This window comes from Enhydra lutris, unplaced genomic scaffold (assembly GCF_002288905.1).
Source record: "Enhydra lutris kenyoni isolate GAN:26980312 unplaced genomic scaffold, ASM228890v2 scaffoldscaffold29, whole genome shotgun sequence".
Lineage (NCBI taxonomy): Eukaryota > Metazoa > Chordata > Mammalia > Carnivora > Mustelidae > Enhydra > Enhydra lutris.
The window spans coordinates 20,259,051-20,284,870 of record NW_019154113.1 but is presented as its reverse complement, the minus strand read 5'-3'; the positions used below and the strand labels follow the sequence as shown (position 1 = coordinate 20,284,870).

At 49.6% G+C, this 25,820-nt stretch overlaps 1 protein-coding gene across 1 annotated transcript in view; it reads right to left on the bottom strand.

Annotated features, from left to right (window-relative positions):
- LOC111152685 (elongation factor like GTPase 1) overlaps window positions 1-25,820 on the bottom strand; it is a 117,079-nt gene that overhangs the window by 23,822 nt on the left and 67,437 nt on the right. Inside the window, exons 16-17 of the mRNA XM_022511252.1 lie at window positions 8,106-8,237; window positions 4,282-4,429 (exon numbers count right to left, since the gene is read on the bottom strand). Coding sequence (XP_022366960.1) covers window positions 4,282-4,429; window positions 8,106-8,237 — 280 coding nt within the window. The remainder of the gene's footprint in view (window positions 1-4,281; window positions 4,430-8,105; window positions 8,238-25,820) is intronic.

Genomic DNA, 25,820 nt, shown 5'->3' with positions numbered 1-25,820 from the left:
AATCGGTGTGGCGTGGGTATATCCACCGGGTGAATTAGGATTCAATTGGCTACCTGTGTAGGGGCGGGGCTCAACCACCCCCATAAAGGCTGGTCTGCGAGGCTGGCGAAAGGGGGAAGGAGAGCTGTCAGAAGAAGAAGGAAGCAGCAGCAGCAGAAGAGTCGGCGGGAGCAGAAGAAGGAGAGTCGGCGGGAGCAGAAGAAAGAGCTGTGACAGCTCTTGTAAGAGCTATAGGAGCTGTAGCAGCTCTTGTAAGAGCTGTGAGAGTGTGACAGCTCTTGTCAGAGCTAGACGAGCCGCCGGCGGCCCCGACGCCAGCAGCCCCGCCCACACCGCGGCTTCGGCAGCGGCGCCGCAGCGAGCAGCGGAGCCACCAGCACGCCAGCAGCAGCCCAGACGCCAGCGGTCCCGACGCCAGCGGCCCCGACGCCAGCGGCCCCGCCGACACACAGCGGGGAACGGCCTAGACGCCAGCAACCTCGCTGCGAACGGCCTCGCTGCAAACGGCCTCGCTGCCAGGAGCGGCCTTGATAACCCTGAGCCGCAGCCTCGCTGGGGCGGCGCCATTCCGGGGAGCGGCTTCGTCTGGAAAGAGGCTTCCTCGGTGAGCAGCCCTGTGGGAGGCAGCATCGTCAGGAAAGAGGCTTCCTCCAGAGCGGCCTCTTTTTGTGAGCAGCCTTGTCCGAGGAGCGGCCTCGCCGGAGCAGCCCTTGTCCGGGGAGCAGCCTTTCCGGGGGGCAGCCCTGAGGAGCGACCTCATCAGCTGCGGCCTCGTCCTGGGAGTGGCCTCGTCCAGAGCGGCCTCATCTACAGAAAGGCCTTGTCCGGAGCAGCCACGTTGGGAGCGGACTTGCCGGGGTCACCGTCGTCACCTTTTCGTAAGAGACAGCCCTGACCGGTCAGTTTGATTTTTGATGCTTGGCGTGAAATAAACTTTGATTTTTGCTTTAATCAGTCTCGTTCTTTGATCACGGACCCTAACAATGTGCAAACGGTGGTGGTTTTAATTTTTCCTTTTTGATTCCCACATCCTTTATTTTTTATTCCTTACAGTGCTGTCCAAGACCGAGAGTACAGCACTCCACAGAACCCGTACTGGGGGTACCTTTGTTTTATTTCTGATTGCAGAAGACAGCTCTCAAACACTTCACCCAGTAAGTACATGTTCGCTAGAGTTATTCTGAAGGTACTCTTTATCGGTTTAAGGAAATTCCCTTCTATTCTCAGTTTGCTAGGAGTTTTGAGCACGCATGAATGCTGAATTTTATTAAATGCTTTTTCCTTTGTCCACTGAGATGATTTCTCTCCTCTTTCTGTTAATCTGGTAAAGGTACATTGGTATATATATTTTTAATAAAGATTTTATGTATTTGAGAGAGAGAGCAAGCATGAGCAGGGAGAAGGGCAGAGGGAGAAGCAGACCCCCTGCTGAGCAGGGAGCCCAACACGGGACTCAACCCCAGGACACCAGGATCATGACCCGAGCTGAAGGCAGACACTTAACCAACTGAGCCACCCAGGCGCCCTGATTTTCTTTAATGTTATTCCAACTTTGAATTCTTTTGATAGTTATAGGACTATCAGGCTATTTTCCCACTGGTCAGATTTTTCAGGACTTTGTCCATTTCCTTTAAAATTTATCAATATGAAACTGCTCATGATATTCTCTTGTTTCTTGGCCCAGGACAAGCTACCTGGCACCTAACTCATTAAGGTGCCCTGAACTCCGACATGCCATCAGGGCACTTCAGAATGCAGTGACTTTTTGTCAACACCAGCTGATGTGGCTGCCTCGGGGTCACCGTACAGCATGTGACATAACACTGGCTAACTGGGTCCCGATGGGCCTGTCCACCCTCCTCTTCCACGCTTGGTCCAGCGGCCTCCCCAGCTAACTGCCCACTCCAGGGGAAGAGGGGATTCCTCCCTCTGTGGCCTCCAGGTCTCCTCTCTGACACGGAAGGAGAGCGGTGTGCTCGGGCGTGAGGTCACTTCTGTTGTACCAGGTCACAATGCAAAGGAAATTATTTTTGTTTTGTGTTGAAGGGGAAGGTAACCTCACTTTTAGAAACTGGAATTTTTAGGAAAAGCAAATAACAAACACTTCAGAATTTACCAAGTATCTTCTTGAGCAGTATATATATTTTTGAAAAGCAGACAGGTTTTTGCTCTTGTTAGCCTCATTCAATGTAAGTCTAAATTATTTTCAGGTATTTGGATAGGCTATTTTCTAAAAAGGTTTACACAGAGTAATTCCCAAAATAAACTGATTTATTAAAATATTTTAGCGCTATGTTAAGAACATATTTCTAAAAAACTAGTTTCTTTTATTATATATACACTATAGTTTTCTTCCTCCTGAGAGAAAAAAGTACCCATAATGAAAGCCATGAGGAAAAAATGAAAAGACGAAACAAACATACAAATAAGTAGTAATCAATTAAAATCAATTTTAGGTTAATGGGAAAGCATTATGTGAAATGTAATTCTAAGTGCCAAAAAGCATCTTTTTAAAGAGGAGTTAATGGCCCGAGAAATGTAAGGTTATTTAACATGGATTTTAATTGGCAGCAGAGTGTGCAAAGAGAGAAAATAATTTAGTTCAAAGACCCCAAAAACTAACATAACATTTCAATGGTTTTTAAAAAATCCTCTTGAGAACTGTTCTTATTTTAAAATATACCTTAAAAATTATTCAATTAGTATTACTGTCTAACCAATGTTATAATCTTCAGAAATTGTAAGAAAATGGTATCAAACATGGAGGAGATGGAAGAGCTGCCGTCCAGTTTTGCACTAATCATGGCTTTAAGACATTTAAAGGAGGAAAAAATCACAATGTCATTTCAAACTGAAGCACAGAGCTCAGAAAACTCCCCTTCTGGCAGGAGTGTCTATAACATTCCAAGGACGGTGCTGTTGGGGAGCTGTTCTCATGATAATCCATTATCGGCAGCAGCAGGAGGACTGTAGTTGTAGTACTGCAGCAGGAGCACTGTAGCAGGAGTATTCAGCAGGAGTATAGCACCAGTAGTGTAGCACGAGTATTGTAGCACGAGTACCACAGCAGGAGTACTGTAGCAGGAGTACTGCAGCATGAGTACTGTAGCAGGAGTATTACAGCATGAGTACTGTAGCAGTATTGTAGCAGGAGTACTGTAGCAGAGTACTGTAGCAGGAGTATTGCAGCAGGAGTACTACTTGGTAGTACTATTACCAACATGACTGACTCATCATAAGGATTACATGAGACAAATACCATTTAACACAGTAACTGGCATGTCATATTTAGTATATAAGTATGTTGGTTATTCATAATGATCATTATAATTACTATGGTCCCCCAAAATTTTAAAATAAGAGGAAGGAAGGCCATTACAAGGCAATTCACCAAAGAAGAAAAATGAATCCCAAATAAACACAGAAAGAAGTGTTTCACTAGTAAGCACAGAAAATGTGTTTATGAACACCTGTTGCCTTCCAGGCGGGGGGAGTTTGTTAAAATGATAACATACATGGTTGACAAAATTTGAGAAAAGAAGCACTGTTAAATACTCTTTGCAGGTGTAAGCCGTACGGGCCTTTCTTAAGGATAATATAACTCATAAGCCTAAAAACTGTGCCAGCAATATATGGCCCGTGTTGAGCCAGTGCGCCGCCCCCGCACAGGGTCCGTGTGTGCGGAGCGTGCACGGAGCAGGCTGCGGGTCCGCGAGCCCACATGTCACGGACGTGATCTCTGTGCTGTCACTGAATGGCTCCTCTCACCCTTCTGTATCCTCCTAATTGCTACGATAAACACACAGTAGCTTGGGAATAAAGTGGGAGAGTGTTATTGACAAAACGTGATCTGGGATGCCTGTTTTGTGACAGGTCCCCATCAGCAAGATGGAGAAATGGAAAGATCTCCCAAAGGTGTACCTTGTGGAGGTGACCTCGGGAAGGACAGAAGTCTGCCCCAGTCGCTCCTACGATCACAACGTAGGACTCTGTTCTGCTGACCTGCGTGTGCGTATGCTTACAGGAAGATACTCACACGGGAAGCTATTTCAGGACTCGAGCTTAAAAATGTGTCATTATTCCAGCACAGAAGTAAATTGTCAGTCATCAGAAACTGAATCTACGACCCAACAGCACAGTAACAGCTCATGCTCGAGATAGGGGCCTTTCGTTTTTCTCCAAAAACAATCCACGGTCTAAGTTCCACTGGTCACACCGACCACACCCCCCTCACCACCCCCAACTTGGGGGCCGTGACAGCTCCGTCTGCCACCAACCTACCTTTCTGTCAAGTCATCCAGGCATCGCTGGAGGTGGACCTCCCCCGCTGTGACTAAAACGTGCTCTCCCGTTTCTTGAATCAGAACCTGGACGCATGGGTCGGCCTGGTTCAGCAGCTTCATCCCTTTGACGAGCTGAGGCATCTCACCTAGGTCAACGAGAAGAAGGCTGACTCAGTACAGCGAGCAGACGGGTCAAACGTCCAGACGATGCCTATGGCCACCAAGGGGAAAAATACAGTAAAGTGAACTCCTAAAACAACTCCTCCCAATCATGCAGCCATGAGAGGAGAATTGTCTCCTGCTGACTCACGAGGACACAAAGCGAACACGGAACCCTCAGCACTCACCGTCGGGACCCCAAAGCTGGTCCACACCGCTTTGTCAAATACTGGGCAAATACAAACTACCACCATCGTATGTGTGAATCCACCTAATTTTATCACAAACGTCCATGTTCTATACCTATAAACGTAACAGAACTCTCCCCCAGAGAAGAGTTAAAACCAAATCAACAAGTAAAGACAAAAAAACCACTTCCCGTGGTATTTACTTGAAGAAACTGGTGCCAGGGCCACACATTTAAAAGAATCTCGTGAGACTGCTTGAGGGACCTGCGCGTTTCTGGAGAAAGCTGCCCTCCGGGCCAGGGCCACTGTGCACGTGTGCTTCTGGAACCTTCCACACTCTTGTCTGCCCTTGCTGCTGGCACACGGCTGCTTTTCCCTACAGTCTGTGGTCCGCGTCCCCGGTCAGCTGCTTCTTCACGCCTTCCCGTGTGCTCAGCAGCTACTGTCCACTCGGGCGGAGCAAGTCTCTCCTTGATGCTTCAGCAGAGACCCGGCCCTGAAGGCATTTCTGTGCAGCCTGGTTTCACATCGACATTTGAAGGACCCACCATCCTCAATGCTTGGTTCTCAACAGGCCAAACAAAGCCACAGGAACTCTCTGCCATCAGGGGTTTCGAACTCCAGATCGATTTGTTCATCCGTACCTACTCAGGTCTGAAATACGGCTTCTCTGGTGACAGCTAACACTTTGTATCAACTAGCGACGTGCCAGCAAGTACTTCACAGGTAGGAACGCGTTAATGACGTGGCTGGATGAATGTTCTTGCTTTATAGATGAGGACACAGGTACGGAGAAGCCGAGGACTTGTGCCAAGGTCAGGGCGTTGCTGGCTTTGTGCGTGCAGGACGGGGGTCAGCGCCCACACAGCTCAGGCAGCCACGAGCCACACGTGGGCTGCACAGGATCAGAGCCCCCCACCCCGGCATGTGGGGCGGCCATGGGCGGTCTCATTTGCTCCTTTTCAGCATACTGGGGTCTTCCTTTGCCTCATTAAGTGGATTTACAGATACTACCCAGCGTTAATGAACTTAACCTTCAAAGAAATGTTAACATGGCTGTAAAGCATTTGTGCGAAAAGACCACTGGTAACATGAGTAACACAAAGCACAAAGGGAACAATAAAATAAATGAAAAAGCTTTTTGCCAGCTCCCCATTTACTAAATTACCAAGTCCTTAAAAAAAAAAAAAAAAAGGCATACACACTTAAATCTCTCTCTCCATGGGAAAGGTGACAGTTCAACAACACGCAAAAGAGAAACTTTCTTAAAAACAAAACCTGGAATACAGAGACAACGTTTTGAAATTAAATGTTTGAAAATGTTTATTTATAACGACAGTCATTTTGCTGGCAGAAACAGCCTCTATTTAACCTCTTATTAAATCTGGAAGCTGATCCTCCTAACCTGCCTAAAACTCTACCAAATGATCCGTTGAAGATACAAAATCAACATCTTTTAATAATGTAAGAAAGACTGAGATCATGACAAACACTCACCATCTGGATTTCAGGAAACCTTGGTATATAAACTGGCAACTGGGTTTGAAGATGGGCCCTGTGATCTAGCAAAGGCCGTGTCCGCCCAGCGGCGCTCGGGGGTGGGGCACTAAGAAGCCTGAGTCCCGGAGGGTGGCCACCGCTGCGGTCGGCAGACATGGCATCCACGGAGAGCGGGGCTCTGCCCGCAGTGGGCAGGGGCACAAGGGACCAGGGCAGAGCAAACTCGCAGTAACCACCCGCTGAGGGCTCCCAGGGGCCAGCACAGCATTAGAAGTATTCCCAGACATTCTCGGTGCGCACCAAGACAGACCTCACAGCGACACAAGAAGACAGAACTACGTGTAAAGTTCAGACACAGACGTGGGAGCGGGGCCCGCAAGAGTACCGCCCAGAACACGCACAGTAAATCTAGCAAAAACAATGTATCTGGTGGGAAAAAGGAGCATCACTCTTTTTAAAATTATGAAGAGAACTGGGTGCCCCTTCTAAATCATTTTAACTTATTTTTTACAAACTTCAGAACATTCTAATGAAACATACACGAGGAACACTCCGGCATCCAAGGGATCAGCCCAAGTCCTACTTAGCACATTGCCTCATGTAAGGAGAGGAAGTCAGCCTTACTGAGAGTCTGCTATGGGCCGGGCCAGGGCCCCGGGACCCCTCTCCTGCCGCCACAGCTGGGGAGAAGTCCCCGTGGCTGGGCCAGCAGCACAGGGCAGCGCACGACTGCCCGAGCTCAAAACTTGCACATTTCTATGAAAACACTGTGGTCTGAATGAGCAATTCTTTCTTTACTCTCTGTTTTAAATGTTAAGATCTACATGGAATAGAGAACAATTAAGTCCTACTAGAAAGGCCTAAGAATGAGCTATGGTTGCCAGACCCAAAGGTCACAACTCCAGCTCATCTGAACTCCCTGTACTGTGCGTACTTCCGAGGGCTGGTAGCAGCTGGCGATGGCCAGAGCCCGGCCGGCAGAGCAAGGGAAGAGCACGCCAGGAGGACCCAGATCTGGGCAAGCCCAGACAGGAAGCCGGCGTCAGAGCGAACGGCGTGAAACAACGCAGCCACCAGGCGCCGGAGTCTATGGCGACGGCCACTGAGAACGCCTGGCTCCGGGGCCCAGCGGAGGTGGCTGCTGACCAGGACTGAGCCCAGAGGTCAGAGATGCGGTCCTCCGAGTGTCTGCTCTAGGGGCCCAGGGAGCCTCAGCGCTGAGGCCATCTGGCAGAACATGAGGTCGAGACCAGCTATTGGAAGGCCCCAGCTCTGGGGCGAGAAGGAGTATCTGCGTGCAAGGACGACGGGGCCATCCTCTGTCCTGGCAGAGGACCACCGCCTGCCAGAGCTGTCCTCTGGGTCCCTGGAAGCAAGGCTGGCAGTGGTTCACAGACCTACCCGTGAGCACTGAGGATACAGGTTAGCGCTGTCTCGGGAAGCAACATACAAGAATCACCAGGGACTGGTGAGGCAGACAGTGCACAGAGAAGACAAGGAACTGGTTGCTACGTGATGGGCCGTGTGGGGGTGAGCAGCAAGTGCTTCCTGAAATGACCGGAAACACTCCACGTCTACATAACCCAGCAAACCTGCAGGGGACAGCGCGTGATTCTGAAGCAAGAAGCTTGAGCTAAGATCCTAAAACCATCACATGAAACAGGAGCTTTGCTGGGGGACCACCCCGTGCCAGGGCTGTGGGGGAGGCAGAGAGGCCCTGGTCTCTGCCCTGAACAAGGACCCAGCTTCCCAGGGAGCACAGGGGCCTAACTACCCCTGCTCCTAAAGCAGGCTCAGACTCCCTCTGGCGAGCGGGTGGTATGCAGCGACTCCTGGCGGGGAGATCGCTCCCATCACACCCGGATGAAAACCCACCGCACACTGCTGGTGTAGACAGTGAGGAACCAAGTACGAAACGCACACATGGACACAGTGTCATGAACATCACAGGCGCTGAAAAATGAAGTCGCCTTACTTGGGTGTTTTGGTTCAACAGCGACCCTCACGATAGGGGTGGCCTCGAAGTTGAGTGGTATGAACGGTGGGCAGGACGGCACGCTGCACAGAGTCGCCGACTTGAGCACGAAGTCCTGAAGGCCCCCTATGCCTGCAGGAAGGAAAAGATCTGGGCGGTCAGTAAGGGGTGATCAACTAGGAATTTACGTTAGAAAAATAAGACCATCTACTCCGCGTACACGTCATGAAGGAAAAACACTTGCAAATGTGGCAAGGAACGAGGCAGACCTGCACCCCTGGGTGCTATTTCATTGCCGTTAAAAAGACAGGAATTCTGTGGCCTACGGTTTCGCAGACGCACAAATCACATGGTCACACCAAACTGGGCTAACACAGCCCGACTTTGATCACAGAAGTGAGCATGTATATGTGTGTCCCAAAATCTTATTTTTTAATTGTAACTCTCATTTTTTAAAATACATGAGTTTGGGGGCACCTGGGTGGTTCAGTGGGTTAAAGCCTCTGCCTTTGGCTCAGGTCATGATCTACGGGTCCTGGGATCGAGCCCCGCATCGGGCTCTCTGCTCAGCGGGGAGCCTGCTTCCTCCTCTCTCTCTGCCTGTCTCTCTGCCTACTTGTGATCTCTGTCTGTCAAATAAATAAATAAAATCTTTAAAAAAAATACATGAGTTTGATGAAGATGAATCCCTCTTTTCCCCAAATACTCGCATAGATGTCAAGGGTATCTAGAGATGTCAAGTTTGAGGCTGCTCCAGGGTACCCCACCCAAACCACCCTTCATACCACCCTACTGTTAGAAGAGGACATTGGCCTCCCTCCTGCTCCCTCCTGCCCCTCCGCACTGCAGGCTCCTGAAGACAGCTGCCTAAGACCCTCCAGGAGGGCGCCAGTCTCTGAGCGGATGGGAGCACAGGAGAGCCAAAGGCGCACACCGAGCCGCACTCCCACAGTACGAGCAGACAATGTTTTAGAAGACATCAAGTAACAAACATGAAGCCATTTTTTGTGCTTCTGAGCTAAGGTAAAGATTGGGGAGGGCATGTCAGGGGAGGCTGTCCGCTCAAGGGGAAGGAGACATTCAATCAGCATTCCACATGTCCATTTTGAACTCAGAAACAACTAAGGAAAGGAAACAAGGAAACAATGCTGCTGCCTTCGGTTGACACCCTGATGTAAAGGTACCTGGGTGACGGATGCCACACAACCCAGCGCGCGGCCCGGGAGGGGAACTGAAACAGAAGCTTCCAGCACACAAGCTCAGGAGGCCGCGGCCAGGTCTCCTGCTGCGACCACACAGCGTGGACGGACCTCTGCCGTCCCCCACTAAACACCTCCAGAATTCACCACCTGACCGCGCTAAGGGCGAGCTCCAACCACAAGGAAACCTTCCTTCCATCACGCTGACACCGGTCTTCACCCCATGGCCACACGTGCCCAGTTTGGCTCTCCAGAAGGTCTTCCCAAGATGCACCTCCACGTTCGCCGACCGCCCTCGGGAGTCTGAAGCCATCTGTCGGAGCCTCACGCTAAACATCATTAGCTCCTTTAACTGTTCAGCTTGACATGATTTCTAGACCTTTCTTGTGCAGGGGACCCTCCCAGACTGAGGTTTCCAAGGTACGAAATTCAGTCCCTGCGCTTCTGTGTTTTTATTCAGTCAAGGTGTAACTTCATCACCGCGCCTCTTGGCCCAGCACCCAGAAAGGTCTATACTAGCCCTGGCTTCTTGCTACCTCCCTCCACTGGTACATGACGACGGAACAGATCCAGGGCTACCCCAGTTTCCTCTAAGTCCACTAGGAATAACATCATCTCCCCTGAGGCCAGACCCTACATCCCGTCCGACCAGCACACACGTCTTTCTTGCACACATCGCATGTGGTTTCAACGGGATAAGAGAGGCCAGTCCGTCCTCTCTCTCACCAGGAACGTGGGCTGCAGACGGTCAGCGTGCCGGGAACACTGTCTGTCTGGATGTCTGGGCTACGTTCCGCTACTCCAATTACCAAATCTGTTCTAGCTACTTAGGTACGTCCAGATTTGTCAACATGATTATAACTTCCCTGAAAACAGAAAAAAGTCAATACCACGGTATTCCTAGTCAAGATTAAGGATTTCTAGAAAAAGCAATGTTCTAAAGAGAGTAAAAAAATCTATCACCTGCACTACGTGTCACCATTTTCACTTATTTCAAAATACAATCTTAAAAGCTAAGAAAGGAAACATTGAGGTTATTTGGGTGAATCACAAAAAAAAAAAAAAAAAGATTTAAAAATCACTGAGAATTTCTTGAAATACTATCAGATAATTACTAAGCAGACAACCTAATATTTATTATTTATGCAAAACATAGTTTAAAAGAAGCTTTTTTGTTCTCAAATGCTATGAAGTATAATTTTTTTTTAAAAAGTACACCCAGAATCACACTGTCCTAAGACTCACTGTTTCCATTTTGATGTATTTCCCTCTTAACCCGCCCCCACAGGCACACATAATTTACCGTCACAACATCCACAGAACTTTTATCCTTTCTCTTTTACTTCTGTGGCTCTAGTCACATTGATAACAATTATGGAGGAACAGTGTCTTCACAAAAAGGACGTCTGCTAAGGCATTTTTCAAGTGGGACCGAGGGGGGTAAAGGACATGTTCCCTCAAGACAATCATTTCAGAATTTCTGGGACAGAACAGGTAACAGTTTGGAAAAAAAAAATTCAGAAATTAGCATGCCATCGATTTGGTTGAAAGACTAAGAAGAGGACAAGCTTTTTTTATTTAGTATTTATTGAAAAAGGCACGAGATCTAAATATAAGAGAGAGGGAAAACCAGGCTGAGGAAACAGGAACACGCCATAGAACCCGGAACCCCAGCTTATTTCTATAGGAACATCGGTAAGTGTCATTTGGTTGATGAGAAATGATCCAAGCCCTCTATGGTCCTCACTCTTCCCTCCACAAGTGCACTCAGATATGGGAGCAGGTGAGCTCTGGCTCCCAGGCTGGGGTGACGGGTAACCACACCCAAGAAAATGCTGAGCCCCGCACCGTGTCCGCACGCCTTCGCCTGGCCGGCCCAGCACCCCCTCAAAGTCTCCTTCCTCAAACAGCAGCACTGTACAAACACTGGTGGGACCCAATTTTTTCCCAGGCTCTCTCTAATGTTCCCTTTAGAAAGTATTTCAGAAACAATATCAAGGAGCAGCTTTTGGGATCTGAGACTGGAAATACGGAGCCTAAGAGACAGAAGGGCCCTTTGATGACAATGTTCTACTCTGAACAACTCCCCAAGTGCACAGGCCGAATGCGTCTAGGCCGAGGCACCACGGCGGCCGGGAAGATGGAGAAACTGTCGTGGAGTCCCCCCACCGTGGCCTGCAGACCGAGCCCTCCGCCCATCTGGACGGTTCTATGCTCTGTGAAGTCTGGATTCTGACGTGCACTTTCGATGCTGGTCTAAAAATGGTACTGGAACTTAAAACACAAACACACACACACACACACACACACACACACACACACACACACTTTGTGGGAACACATGTCAACGCTCCAGCTAGAATACGGTCTCCTAACTGCCACGGTTTCATTTCAAGCCAAAGTTAACCTCACTGCTCAGAAACCACCACCACCTTGTCCTCCTCATCTGCTGACTCCGCCTGACGGAACAGCTTCCTTCAAACCCCGCAGTAAAGGCGAGTTCTACACCGCGGACGCTGGCAGAGCCTCAGGCCTGTCAGAGCCATGGATGTGACCTCTGGAGGGACCCAAGGGTTCAGAGCCGTGCCGCTGAGCCTTGAACAGCACAGGATTCGGGGCACCAGCCCCTGCGCAGCTGAAGATCCACGTGTGACTCGGACTGCCCCCAAACATAACCACTAACAGCCCGCTGTTGGCCAGAAGCCCCATGGAGAACACGCTCAGCTGATGAACATGTATTCCGTGTGTTCCGTGTATTCCACACCGTATTCCTACACGAGTGAGCCAGAGAAAAGGTCACTAAGAAAACCATAAGAGAAAATATATTCACAGCACCGTGCTTCATTTACTGGAAGAAGTCCACCTAGAAGTAGACCCACGCAGTGCAAACCTGTATTGTTCAAGGATCAAACGGATAAAATTTTTTTTCAAGTACAGGTTTCCAGAGCGGCACAAGTCTAGAGAAGCCCCCGTCTTGGAAGCCCACCTTCTAAGCCAGGCCTGTCTGTGGACACCGAAGCCATCTCGTCTGCCTGAAGTCTGCTGCCCTGATCTCGAATCTCTCAGCAGAACTCTGACACCGCCCCCTTTGTCTCAACTACGGAGGCCATCACAGGGCATCACGCACTTCGTGACTTATCATGGAGGGACGTGGGCACTTAGGTACATGAATGCAAAATAGAATCACACGCCTTTCCCAGGTCTCCTGGGCTGATATAATAAACAGCTCCAACGTGGGCCAATATTGCGTAGCTGAGGTTTTCAGAGATCGGTCAGGTTTCCCCGGTGCGCTACACAATCCATTAAATCCACTGCCCTTTACCTTCTTGGTGCTACAAGAGGCCCCGGGAAAATCTTACAACAGTGACATCACCGGGTCAGAATTCTTTCATCCCACAGGTACAGATGGAGCTCATAACCAGTTAATAATAGTTCTTAGGCAAGTTACATCAAGACAAGGGCCTTATTCTCAGAAGAGAGGCTACAGTAAGGAGAAAAACGAATTATCAGAGGAATCAAAAATACTTATTTTGGGGATGTGTGGGCTTGCTGTCCTTGCCGGTGCTAGAGAACAGGCGGGAACCTGCCCTGCAGCGCTCTGCGTCCAGCAGCAGTGACAACGGGGTATCGGGAGGGAGTCTCAACCTACGCCCCAAGAAGCAGTCCTAACGGAGCCAGACCACCTCTGCTCCTGCAGGAACAGACGACACCGTACAGCCCAGCTCTCACCCAGGGAATGACATGGGCAGGGAGGTCCAGGATTAAATAAGAGAAGAAGGGGTGCCCGGTGGCTCAGTCGGTTAAACCTCTGCTTTCGGCTCAGGTCATGATCCCATGGTCCTGGGATCGAGCCCCACACCGGGCTCTCTGCTCAGCGCGGAGCCTGCTTCTCTCTCTCTCCCTCTGCTCCCCTCCCCCACTTGTGGGTTTTTTTCCTCTCTAATAAATAAATAAATAAAATCTTTTAAAAAAGCAAAAATAAAATAGTGGAGGAAATTCCATCTTGGGCCTGGAAGTGGAACAGATCACTAAATGCTGCCTAATTTCCTACCTCAGAGCAAATAAAAAGTTTAAAAAAAAAAAAAAAAGGCCCTTTGGTTATCTCTTGGTGTGTCATACGGGACAAAAAGGAATGTCCAGAGGCTAGCCCTAGGCAAAGGAGGCAGCACATAATTAATTCATTAATTAAATTTTTTTTTAAAGATCTTATTTATTTGACAGACAGAGATCACAAGTAGGCAGAGAGGCAGGCAGAGAGAGAGGAGGAAGCAGGCTCCCCGCTGAGCAGAGAGCCCGATGAGGGACTCGATCCCAGGACCCTGAGATCATGACCTGAGCTGAAGGCAGAGGCTTAACCCACTGAGCCACCCAGGCAGTCCCATTTCATTAATTAAATTTTTAAAAAAGATTTTATTTATTTATTTAACAGATATCACAAGCAGGCAGGGAGGCAGGCAGAGAGAGAGGGAGAAGCAGGCTCCCCGCTGAGCAGAGAGCCCGATGCGGGGCTTGATCCCAGGACCCTGGGATCATGACCTGAGCCGAAGGCAGAGGCTTAATCCACTGAGCCACCCAGGCACCCCACATAATTAATTTATTAAAAAATAATGTTTCCTACTGGAGCAGAAATTGATGTGAAGGGCTGAGGAGAACAGGACAGTGGGGAGAGGAATCCCAGGCCCGGGACCCAGCGCACAAAGCCCCAGAGTGTTCTGGGAGCTGGGGGACATGCAGGGTGGCTGCGGCACAGGGGACGACGAGGATGGTGGGCAGGGCAGAAAGGAGGCCAATGGGACACACACAGGGCATCTGGGGACTCAGGTGCCACGTCACGCCTGGACTTTCCACAGAGGGCAGATGCGGGTGAGTCAGACCCAAAGCGGAGCCGGCAGCCTTGGCTGTGACCTCGGAGCCATGAAAAAGGGACGGAGCTAAGATCGAGATTTCAGATCCGGATTTCAGACTTGGACAACCCAGCAGAGGATTACCTGTTCAAAGCATTCTCTACCCTCCTTTCGGGTTCCCAAGTGTTCCTGTCATTCGTATATGTTCTTCATGGGATAAACCCTGTGATTCATCACATTTTCCCCTGCAGACTGTGGTTTCTCTTTCCATTTTGTGTCTCTTTTTTTCTCTCTAATACCTTTTCTGAGCCTTTTTTGTATGGAGATCTAAGATTAAAAGCGTAGAAAAGTTGTGCTTTCAAAAAACTAATAAATATTAACTTTCTATTGATGATAAATATTAACTTTCTTTTTGATGATTTCGTTTTAAGGGCGGGGCACAAGCAGGCACTTCCTGAGGTTTTTTTCAATGAACACGTGGCCATGAGCACAGTTCTGTCCTCAGAGCTTAAAATCCGGATAGGGACAAAGGAAGCCATGACAGTACACGGTGATAAGCATCACAAGGAGAGAAGTAGGAGGTTTGTTCATCCGAGAGAGAGAGAGAGAGAGAGAGAGAGAGAGAGAGAGAGAGAGAGAGGAGCTGCCCGGGCGTGGGGGACTGGTCACCACCTGCAGAGGCCCTGCGGGCCAGTAGAACGGCACAGCCATTTTCATTTTCAGCCTCAGGGACCCTGCAAAGTGTTTATGGTAGTTGTTTTATTAATAAAGTTGGTGACCAATTCGGGGTATTTTTTTGGTGTATGGTATGAATTGCTTACTTAATTTTGTATATATACTACTAGCTGGTTAACTGTAAAGATCCCTTGGAGGCACAAAATTCATATTCACAGTCAGATGCACGTATGAGCTTTGTACCCTGGCCCGATGACCTACATTTGTATTTTACATAGTAATACAGTTTTAAGGCGGCTCCTCTGAGATACGTTTCAACTCAGATGATTTAAGTAAAGCACAAAGCACAAAATGGCTAGCAGAGTTTAAAACACTGGAAATGTTTCCAGGTTAAAAGAAAGAAAAGAGATACAGCTTTACACAACCAGGAAGTTAAAACCAGATTTCTTTTTATATTTGAACTCGAAATATTTCCAATTAAAGGCAGGAAGTGGAGTCACATTGGATGAAACGGCAACTGCGTCACAGGCGCACAACAGATCCTGGTTGAAATGATCCAGGGAAGAAAATGGGGGACAGCCAGGACACATGTGAGGCCAGAGAAGAGCAACCCTAGCTCTGTACTGCGGGTCACATTAAAGATAGTAAGCGAGGGTCTGCTCCTATCTCCTTTCTCGGGACAGTAACGCAACTGGAGGAAAACAAAGGTACAGACAGTGCAGCCACGGTGGTGTGTCTGATTACACGGCAGAGAAAATGCACAAAGAGCCCAGAACCGTGTATGTGGGAACCCGGATGTGACTGAGGGGCGGCACTGGGGGAGGGAGGGACCACTGCGACAATTAGCTAACGACCTGGAAACGATAGTACGCACGCCTCTACCATGCGGCACACACAGTAACACATTTCACAGGGATCAAAGAGGGTAAAACAAAAACCAACAGCACAAATCACAAGACGACACGCGAAGACGGGCAACTGTTAGTATTAGCGGCGTATCACAAAAATCCCCAAAATTAAAGGTTACAAAATATTTTCAGTGTTTGAAAAACAAAGGATTAGTAAACATAATATATAAAGAACTAGTACAAATCAATGAGAAAGACAGACAACCCCTTAGCAATACGGGCAAGGAACACCAGCAGTTCCAAGAGAAGACCAAAAGAAAAGGAAGCCCCGAACAGTAGGAAAACGTATAAAAAAGAATCTTAGTCTAAGTAATAACAAGGTAAATGCAAATTAGGGCAAAGAGATGGTATTTCACACCAATACAAGTGTTGTGTAAGTGCAAAGAGAGCCTGGGTTTAGTAAAGAAGTGCAGAAAGGGTAGGTCTTCTACACTGGAAGACAGAAATGATGGTCACGACCCTCGGGAGAACAACTGTGCACGTTCAGCAAAGGACAGCTGGAAGGTGCAACTCGCCAGCCTGAGGCCAGCTGTAGACCCCCGCCCAGTGCTGGCAACGGGCACACCAGTGCGCCCGCAGCGTCCCACAAGCAGTAATACGACTCCAGGGGGACACACCCAGGCAATTTGGTCTCTCCTGGACACACTTCCGGCTGGGGCCTACTGCTGGCATTCAGCGGGCAGAGTCGGGGCCCAGGGCCTTGCAATGTGCACAAACATCCCCCTCAAGGAATTCCCCCAGGTCGCACAGCTTCTGAGTATTCTGCTGGACACACCTGTTTCTAATGACCTAAGCTTAAATCTAACTCCCTTTGAATAACAAAGTACTTTCTTCACAATTAAATATACTTCAAGTTTTCAGGAATTCTGTCCTGAAAATGAGCTGTTCACCGTATCAGTGACAGCCACTCGCGGCCTGAGTCATCAGTAGCACACACGCGCCTGCCTCCAGCCGCGCCTGCCGCCGCCACGCTCCCAGTGATTGCGAGCCGCTGACTTGAGGATGCCATTGGTGTGCTGAGCCGGAGCATTTGCACGCTGCGAAGTACTTAATATCATTGTGGATCATTTCTCTTTTATTTATCTTCCCATCACAGCAAAGGTGACTACTGATGTTTTTGAAATTAGGTAAGCAGGGAGATTATCTTTGAATTTCATTTCTAAGTGGATGTTCATTACATTGTATGTTATTTTTATGATTATAATTTTTTTTCAATCAGAAGATTAAAAAAACAAAAACAAAAATAGCCTTCAGTTGCTTCTGTGCCTTGAATGCTTGCCCTGTTTGACCACACAGCAAGAGGCCTTGCGATTACCCTGCATATGTGTTACATCGGCATCAGCTGGTTTAGATGCTAGAAACTAAAACCGTGCTCTCACCCCCAGACCGCCAGACTTGGATTTCCCTGGTGCCTGGTGTCCGCTGAGGGAGTTTTGGATTCCTATCTGATCGGGGGCTGGAATGCTTCTTGAGGTTAATCAAGGTTCTGCGAGCGAGGCGTCTGACAGCTGTGCAGTGAAGGCCCCTGTTCACTCTTAGTTCCACGAAGACCCTCATCTCCAGATCCCCTCACGGGCCATCCCGGCATTAGATGTGGGCCTGCGTCACTGGACCCCACCCCCGTGTCCTCTACCATTCGTCATGATCACCTTGCCAGTGGTTAATATTTTCTTCAAAGTCAATTTAGTAATTGTAGAATTTAGAAGGTCCCACAGAACCTTACAATCTCATACATTGTGATTTATTTAGGAGGAGAGCTCAACACAGTTGGGAAAGGAATGTCCCATATAATTCCTGTGCACTTTAGACTTATGTCAACAAGCATCTGTTGACCACTTAGGTTGGCAGGTCTGTGTTGGCCACCACGGAGGAGACAGAAACGAAGACCAAGACCCCACATTCAGTCTTCTCACGTTTTGTTCCCGTAGGTGCCCCTAGAGCATTCTGAAAGCTCAGTCACTTTATCCAGTCCCTCAGCCCTGGAATCTGGGACGCTGGAGACTACGGCTACGTGTCCACATCCTGAGGAAACATGGTTACCAGGGCACAGAATCAACCCACCAGATGCCAGAAGAAAGGTCATTCCTAAGAAGAAAAGGAAAACACTAGAACTTAACTAGACTTTAAGCAAGCACAGGTCATCCGAGCGCAAGCCAGTACTTCTGCCAGTTCACGCAGCTTTCAAAAGCTGTTGTGCCCGTGGACTGATCCCTTCATGGATGAATGAAAGAAGAATGTGTCACTTTAAACGTTAATGAGGCTCACATTATAGTAGTAGTGGGATTTAAGTTTACAAGAAATGAAAGCAGTTGGTTAGTACTGGTGTGGCATCAACTCCCCCAACAAGGACCAAAGAATCGGTACTGGAGGCTGGATTGATAGACGACTCAGCTGAGAAAGAAGTGGAAGTAAGTAAAGATGGGGCCCCAAACTGATGCACCATTTCTCATTTGCTGCTCTCCTGTAAACGAGAGGTCAGTAAAATCTCCACGATATAGCAGTTTTCACCACTGGTAAGTAAGAACATCCCACACGTCCAGCAATATGCTAACCACAGTGTTTTTGGCAATAAAATATCATACGACAAATCGAATTCTGAAGACCACTTAGACCCAGATAGAGCGGAATACAAAATCCTATGCAGAAAAGATGATATGAACAGAAGAGAAAATATAACTAAAGATGAAACCTAAGCGTAGTAGCATCATTGGAATTATGAATGATTATTTTAAAAAAGAAAAGACTGTAATTTTACCATGAAAAGTTTTTAGACACAGGCCACAAGAACTTAGGAGATGTTTTTGTTTTTTGTCTTCTTAAGAGCTGTCATTAACAGAATGAAGTCAACATAAACCATATAAACCGATGTAAGGCAGAGGGGACACCGCGAGGCACTGAGGGAGGGTCTCGTAATGAATGACTCTAGTCACTGGCCTATCCGCCCTGAAAGAAACAACCCATCTGGCTCCCGCCTCACACATTTTACAACCAATTGCCGACGGATCACAAGTCTTTATCTCATAAATAGAACAAAGAAACTTATAGAAAAATAAGACCGAATTTCCCACGACTTTGGAGCAAGCAGATTTCTGGAAAAGGGCACAAAAAGCAGTAATCATAAAAAATTGATCAGTATTACACTATATTAAAGTTAGAAACTGTGGTTTTCCAAAAGACACTGTTAGAGAGCAGAAGGTCACTCCCCAAGCGGGAAAAAATATCTCCAACAAATACATCCAAGCAGGGACTTTCATGCAGATATATAAAGAATGCGTACAAATCAATATAAAAGGAGAGAACCTTAAAAAAAGCAGCAAACACTTAACAGGCATTTCATAAGTGGGTAAAAATCAATGGTCAATAAATAAATGAAAAGGAACTGAAATTCACTAGTCATTGGGGAACGACATAAGATACTCCCCCACACACACCAGAGTGGCTCGGTGAGAGACAAAACAGACGCTGGCAAAGGCAGGAGCCACCGGAGTGTTCAGTGAGCTCCTGGAGGAAGCAGAAACCGGTACCCTCACCGAGTCTGTGCCTACACCCACCCGACGACACAGCAACTTCCTTCCCAACACAGGGTGATCCAGTATCCAGGAGGAGACGTGCGGGGAACGTTCAAAGCAACAGCATCCCGCAGAGCCACACGCTGGAGCCAAACTCGCCATCCGCCAGCTGAAGAGAGGGCGCACGCCGCCGCAGTCCCAGCAGACAGCAAGGACAGACCCGGCGACGCTCACCACCAGGAGGCCCGACATGCAAGGACACGCTCTACGGTTCACCTTCACGACGCTTAACAGCAGGTAAAATGAATCTATGATGTGAGAAGCCAGGACGGCAGCTACCCCTAGGGGTGGGTGTGGCGGGGGGGCAGGAATCGGACGGGCACTCGGCTTCTGGGATGCCGGTGGTGTTCCGTGCCTCAATCTGGAAGCTAGTAGCACTGGCACGTGCGCCGTTTAGGAACACCTATCAAGCTGTGGTTTCCTCTATGCCTGTGATGCACCCAGGAAGATTTACTTAAAGACGCTATTTGACACAAATTACGGGTACTGCAGGTGCTTCTGAGTCTTCCAGGGATGCCACAACTCAGCTGGTGAGGATAAACCATTTCAGAGCCGTCACAAAGGAACCAGCCACTGGAGAAAGAACACATGGCCTGTCGCCTCGTCCCTCTTCCCGCCACATCGTCCAATGACCAGTGAAATGCGTGTCCCGGTGCAACGTTCTTACACAGACTCTGGACTCTGTCCTTGAGCAGATGATTTCCTTATTCCAATCGGAGCAGCCTCCGGCTACGGCCGTCTGTTTACCCTCTGGCTACCACTGACGCTATGTCTATGTCTACCCTCTGGCTCCTGACCCTCTGTGGTCCGTGCGGAGGCTGGTCCTTCTGGATTCCCATTGGTAGATGCTCAAAACAGCTTTGAAAACTATTCTTTGGGTTTTGGTCTGTTTTATTTTTCAGGAAAACAAGACAATTCCTAGCAAACATCACACCCTTCTCTACCTCTATCTATTTATAAAAAACATCCAACACGTTACCCAAAGAATTTCTGAGCATCTCTTTCCGCTCTCCCCCGCTACCAGTGCTGACATCTAGACACCATTAGAGTAAGACGATCTCAGTTACATCATGGCAAGCATTTCTTTGGCTCCAAGAAAAACAGAAAAAGTGCTGCAGAAAGTAGGTCAGCAAAATAATGTGAAAGTCATTTCAAGTGGATTATTTCCATCATATGGTCCATGATGGCCTTGTGTATGGGGGTCTCCGGACAAAGACCCCAGCAGTACCACTGTGAGTACGACGATCACTTCTAACTGACCCCAAAGAGGAGACCCATAAAAAAGGATGTCAGGGGAACCTCCCTTCCTCTACCAGGGCACCGGTGTGTTTTCTCAAACCACCACAAGTGTCCTTCTGACTTACCAACAGGCCCTATCCCTAGTGAACCCTGTTACCAACCGGACAGTTCCTCGGCACTGCCTCGCAGAAGTGCTGATGGAACGTCTGTGAAGAAGCCTTCCTGGGACGGACTTGTGCAAACCACTCTCAGGCCTTCCTGCCCACGAGTGGGGTCAGATGAGCCATAACCAGACCCCACTGGCAGGTTTCCGCGCATTCATAAATAGCCGACTCTACACAAACTCAGCACTAGATTTTGCCCTGAATTTAACAGACGTGACAGAACGATCTCCAGGTGACCAAGAAGACAAGACTCGAGTTAATGTGCTTTCCTGCGCTATGCATCAAGGCCAGGAAAACCATTCTTAAAGCCACTGAACATCATTTCAGATACAGTCTGTGACTCTACCTGAACACAGGAAGGAAATGACCACCTGCTTCATGTCAGTTTCCCAACAACCATCAGATCGCGCCTCCTCCCTGACAACACAGAAAGTTGCAGGGAATCACGGCACACGCAGCCGCAGAGGGACCTCGACGGCCTCTGTGCTTCCAAACAACCTGCTGCACACGGGGCCTCCTCCGAACCATCCCGGGGACGGGGCACTCATAGCAGCCCGCGTCCCTGCCAAGCAGCGGGGCTTCTAACTCATGTGAGTGTGCGTAGTTCCCGGCTTCATCACGAACACCCGGGGCTTGACACGCACACGGATGTCACACGGCCTCCGCGTGTTGGGCTCTCCCTGGCTTCTCGGGTTGTACTCAGATCGCACTCCTCCTCGGTAACGCCGCTGCCTCTACTTTCCCTTCCAGAGTCACACAAGCCTCCCCACACCAGGGAGCTGGCCGTCACGTCCTCCCAGCACCTCTGTCTTCAGAACCCCCGCTCGAAACACCCAACTCTCTCCACTTCCGGGACCATTTCTAGGCGGTTGTTTGTGTGAAAAGGTGCCCGGCTTGTGCTAAGCACGGGTCCGCCAGGAGCCAGTGGTCTGAGGTGGCCTCTCCGCCACGAAGCACAGGGCGACTCACAAGGGAGCGGGTTCCCACACGGGTCACCCGTATCCGAAGGATTACTCTGTCAGCAGAAGCAAGGACCAAGTCCATCCAGAGGTGGCAGAAGAGGATGGCATCTTTTGTGGGTACGAAGGACAAGGAGCCAAGACGGGGTGCGAGGTCAGGTTTAAGGAACAGAGCAGTCACCCAGTGACGGCAGGGCCAGCCCACGCGGGAGGGGAGCCGGGCACCCGCCCCCACGTCTGGGCTGCAGCTCCCGGGCACAGGGCAGTTTTAAAGGGCACAGGCCAGAAAGGCCATCAGTGAGGTCTGCGGGTGGCCACGATCACCCAGTGGGGGCGGGAGCCTGGTGCAGCCCGGGTAAGGCGCACGCAAGGCCCATAGGGGAAGAGGCAGCCCCAAGTGGGGCCTGTCCCGGGAATTTACTGGACAGAGAAGCACTTCAGCTGAATTCTAGGCAAGGCCCGAAAAGGATTAATTTCTCAAATGTGGGCAGAAAGAAAGGTTGATCATCACGTTTTATAGTCATTCTGTCCCTTCTTTAGTAACACCAAGTGCTGGCTATGCCCGGGTGTGCGCCCGAGTCTCGAGACTCGGGAGTAAGAACGTTTCTGTAGGGAGGCTGGCTTCCCGGTACGCAGCGCTCGCCGGCTCCTTCCATGCATTCATCTCCCTGCGCTGCAGGGGTCGCACCTGCCTCCTCCGGGCGTGGGGTCACGTCACCCCCGAGGGCGCCCTGCCCGGTGAGCAGTCGCCGGCCCTGAGTCCCTGCGCTCCTGAGCCCGCCACGCTGACCCCCCTGGACGGCCGCAGAGGCCAGCTGAGGCGAGCAGGTCTGGCGAGGCCCCCGCCCTCCCTAAATCTGATAGAAGGAGCGGGAAGAAACGCAATCATAACAAGGTTCTAGGGAGGGTCCAGGAAAATGTACTCTATGGCTCCGCGGTGCTGAGTTTCTGGCCATTTTGAATATTATCACCGGGTGCACAATAGGCCCTTGTGTTCTCTGTCTATGCGCTGGGTCGGCTGGCAGCCGGCTGCATATCTTAGGGAGGTACTGAAGCCAACGTTAAAACAAAACCGAGCACAGGATTCCCTAAAAAGTGCAAAGTACCGGGAAGCCTGCCCAGAAGGATAATGTCAGGCTATCTTAGGAGCCCAAGAGCAGAACTCTTGATCGGTACCTATTATTAATGAGGGCTCACGTTTCAGGGAGGCTAGAGTGGGCCGTGCCCTCCTCCCCACGGGCCTGGTTTACTCGCTGTGGGGCTGTGGCGCTCCAAGACCGCCAAGGTGAGGAGAGTCATGAAGCAGGCCAGCACAGAGGCCGAGAAAAGTGACTCCGTCTTCTGGCCATCCTGAGAACCAGCAGGGAATAATTCTTTCTCATCCAGAGATTTGACCCTGATATTGTTAGGAAGGTCACCGTCACAAGCGTTGACCCCGGAAGGCTGGCTGGACGAGGACGAGTCAGAGCGGGCCGGGTGAGAAGTCCGCCGCTGGACGAGAAAGTCAGGACACCGTCATGTCCCAGGGCTAACCTGCAGCGGATGCTTCAAGGAGGAACAGAAACTGGTCTCTAAGTCGGCGGGGACAATGACCTCTGTCAGACAGAGCCAGCGTGAGTTCTGTTGTCGGCACAGACAGACTCCAGGACAGACAGACCACCAGCACAGGCCTGCCCTGTCCAGAAGTTGTAGGACTCCTAGGAGCGCAGACGTGTCTCTGGCCTCCATCCCTCAACAGGGCCAGGACATCGGGCCACCTAGTTCCAAAAATAAAGACTCGGAGCTAAAATTACATGTGCACCTCGCGCGGGAGGCCTAGGTGGAAAGGCGGGGGTGGGGGTGGAAAGTGAGGCAGGGACTCGGTCTTGTCTGTGTGAGCCCCACAAGGAGCACCCTGGAGAGGGGGGCTCCTCAGAGAAGGCGGGGCCAGAACTCTGCTCCACAGGCCAGACGGGCTGGATCCATCAACGTGCGTACTTGAAAATGGAGAGAGACGGAAGGAAGTACAGAAAGTGAATGAAAAACAACAACAGTTTCAACTGCCTCAGAGAAACTGCAGGGAGGGGCGGGGGGAGGAAAAAGTACATCTTTGCCTAAAAATGTGAAAAACTTCTCTATGGCAAAAACGAAAAGTGAAAAGGCAAACCAAAACCTGTAAAAAACTACATAAAGTGTAGAGTGGAACAACGATGAGCAGCCTCCACAAGTATGACGCTTTCCACTAAAAAAATGAGAAAATTAGTAAAATACAGTCAAATTGAAAAGTGGAGCCAAAGGAGAAACTCAAAAGAAGTAACACGAGGGGCCAATGTCACACGGAGCATCCCGCCTGACAACATACACACAAGTTCCAAGGAGAACTCTGAACTGCGCGGACTGAAACAGACGCAGGGCTCTCTGACCCGACAGCTCAGCCGGGAAGAGCGGACAGGGCTCTCTCACCCTGAGACACCTCTGTTCCCACCTCTGTTCCCACGCGCTCCTAATGCAGGCTTGCCCCCCACCCCGCCACACAAGGAGAACGCTATCGTTAGACTGATCACTTCAAACACATCTGCTCTTTCCCAATTCCAGTGTGTTCGCGCAGACCAGCTCTCCCGGTGATGCACTTGCTGGTGGGTGCTCTTTCTCGGAGTCCCTCAGTGCAACCACTTGCTGATTTTTTTTTCTTATGATGTAATAAAAGCAAGAAGCTAGGTTTTAGACTCCGTTTCAGAACCACAGCTCCAGGGTTTGGTATGTAGAATCTTCTGTCAACTTCAGAATCCACGTAGGCGCCCTCCCTTCTACCTTCAAATAATATCCAGGGACGCCCGGGTGGCTCAGTTGTTGGGCGTCTGCTTTGGGTTCAGGTCATGATTCCAGGGTCCTGGGATCGAGCCCCACGTCGGGCTCCCTGCTCTGCGGGAAGCCTGCTTCTCCCTCCCCCACTCCCCCTGCCTGTGTTCCCTCTCTCTTGCTGTGTCTCTCTCCATCAAATAATAAATAAAATCTTTAAAGCAAATAAAAAAAAAATAATATCCATAAAGTGCAAGGCACTGGGCAAGAGGGAGTAGGCCATTAACAGAGCACAGAAATATTCTCCGGAACGGTCCTGTGTTGTCTGACTCTGGCAAAGCCCAGCACGAAAGTGCATTCTGTTCACATAGGACGTTGGAGGAAAGTCTGCTTCAGCAGCAGAACACCACATCAGGCTGAACCGAACCACTTCCAGTTACCAGGTGGTCCAGCTTCACTGCACTTTGCTAACGCCAGAAGCACCACACACTTACTTTTGGATGCTTTTTCTATTTATTACCTTTAATTTTGATAATCTAGCTGGATTACAAATTATACAATGTAGTTATTTTTATTTAAAATTTGCAATTTTAAATTACATTTTGTAATGCAGCGTGCTATTGGTTCCTGGAGTAGAACTCGGTGATTCCCCCCAACTGCCCTCCTTGATGCCCATCCCCCATCTAGCCCATCCCCCCCACCCACCTCCCTTACAATTTAACTTAGGATAATGGCTGAGTTTAACAACTGGTTTAGCAAAATGGTTTTAACACTTGGCTCTCTCGAGCTCGGCGGTTTCCTTCTTCCACATCTTGCAGGGCCTGTGACGCGCTTTCCAGACTTGAGTCTTCTGTTCTAACTTTCTGGAGGCTCCTGTTCTGCAGAAGCAACCTTCATGAGCTTCACAGTGTGTGCAACCTCCCTGGAGACAGAGGCTGGTGCTGCTGTTTTTGTGCAGAGCCCCGGCGACCGACACCCCACAGTGGCCTGCGACTAGTTCCCGTGGCTGAGGGGCTCTCTGTGCTCTGAGCACGTTGCCCCCCCACCCCGGGACCTCCGCCTGTACTGATTTTAGCTACTCTAGAGCGACGCTGCTTACCATCCCCTTCAACCCTGGGCTCCCCAATCACCCTACATGGAGGGTATTTTGTTGAACCTTCTTGTGTGAGCTATCTTTGATCCATCTCGGGTGTGACCTCACCAACGCTCTCTGTTACTTGTCACCCTACAGAGGATGTTAGCAGGGGTGACGAACACCACCGCCATCACGTGGTTTTGTACGGAGGACACACTTGCCAGTGAGCAAAGGAGCCAACACAGTGATACACATTTACAGTCCAAGTTCCACTTTTTCTTCCAAGAGTAGGGAAAAAGTACTGT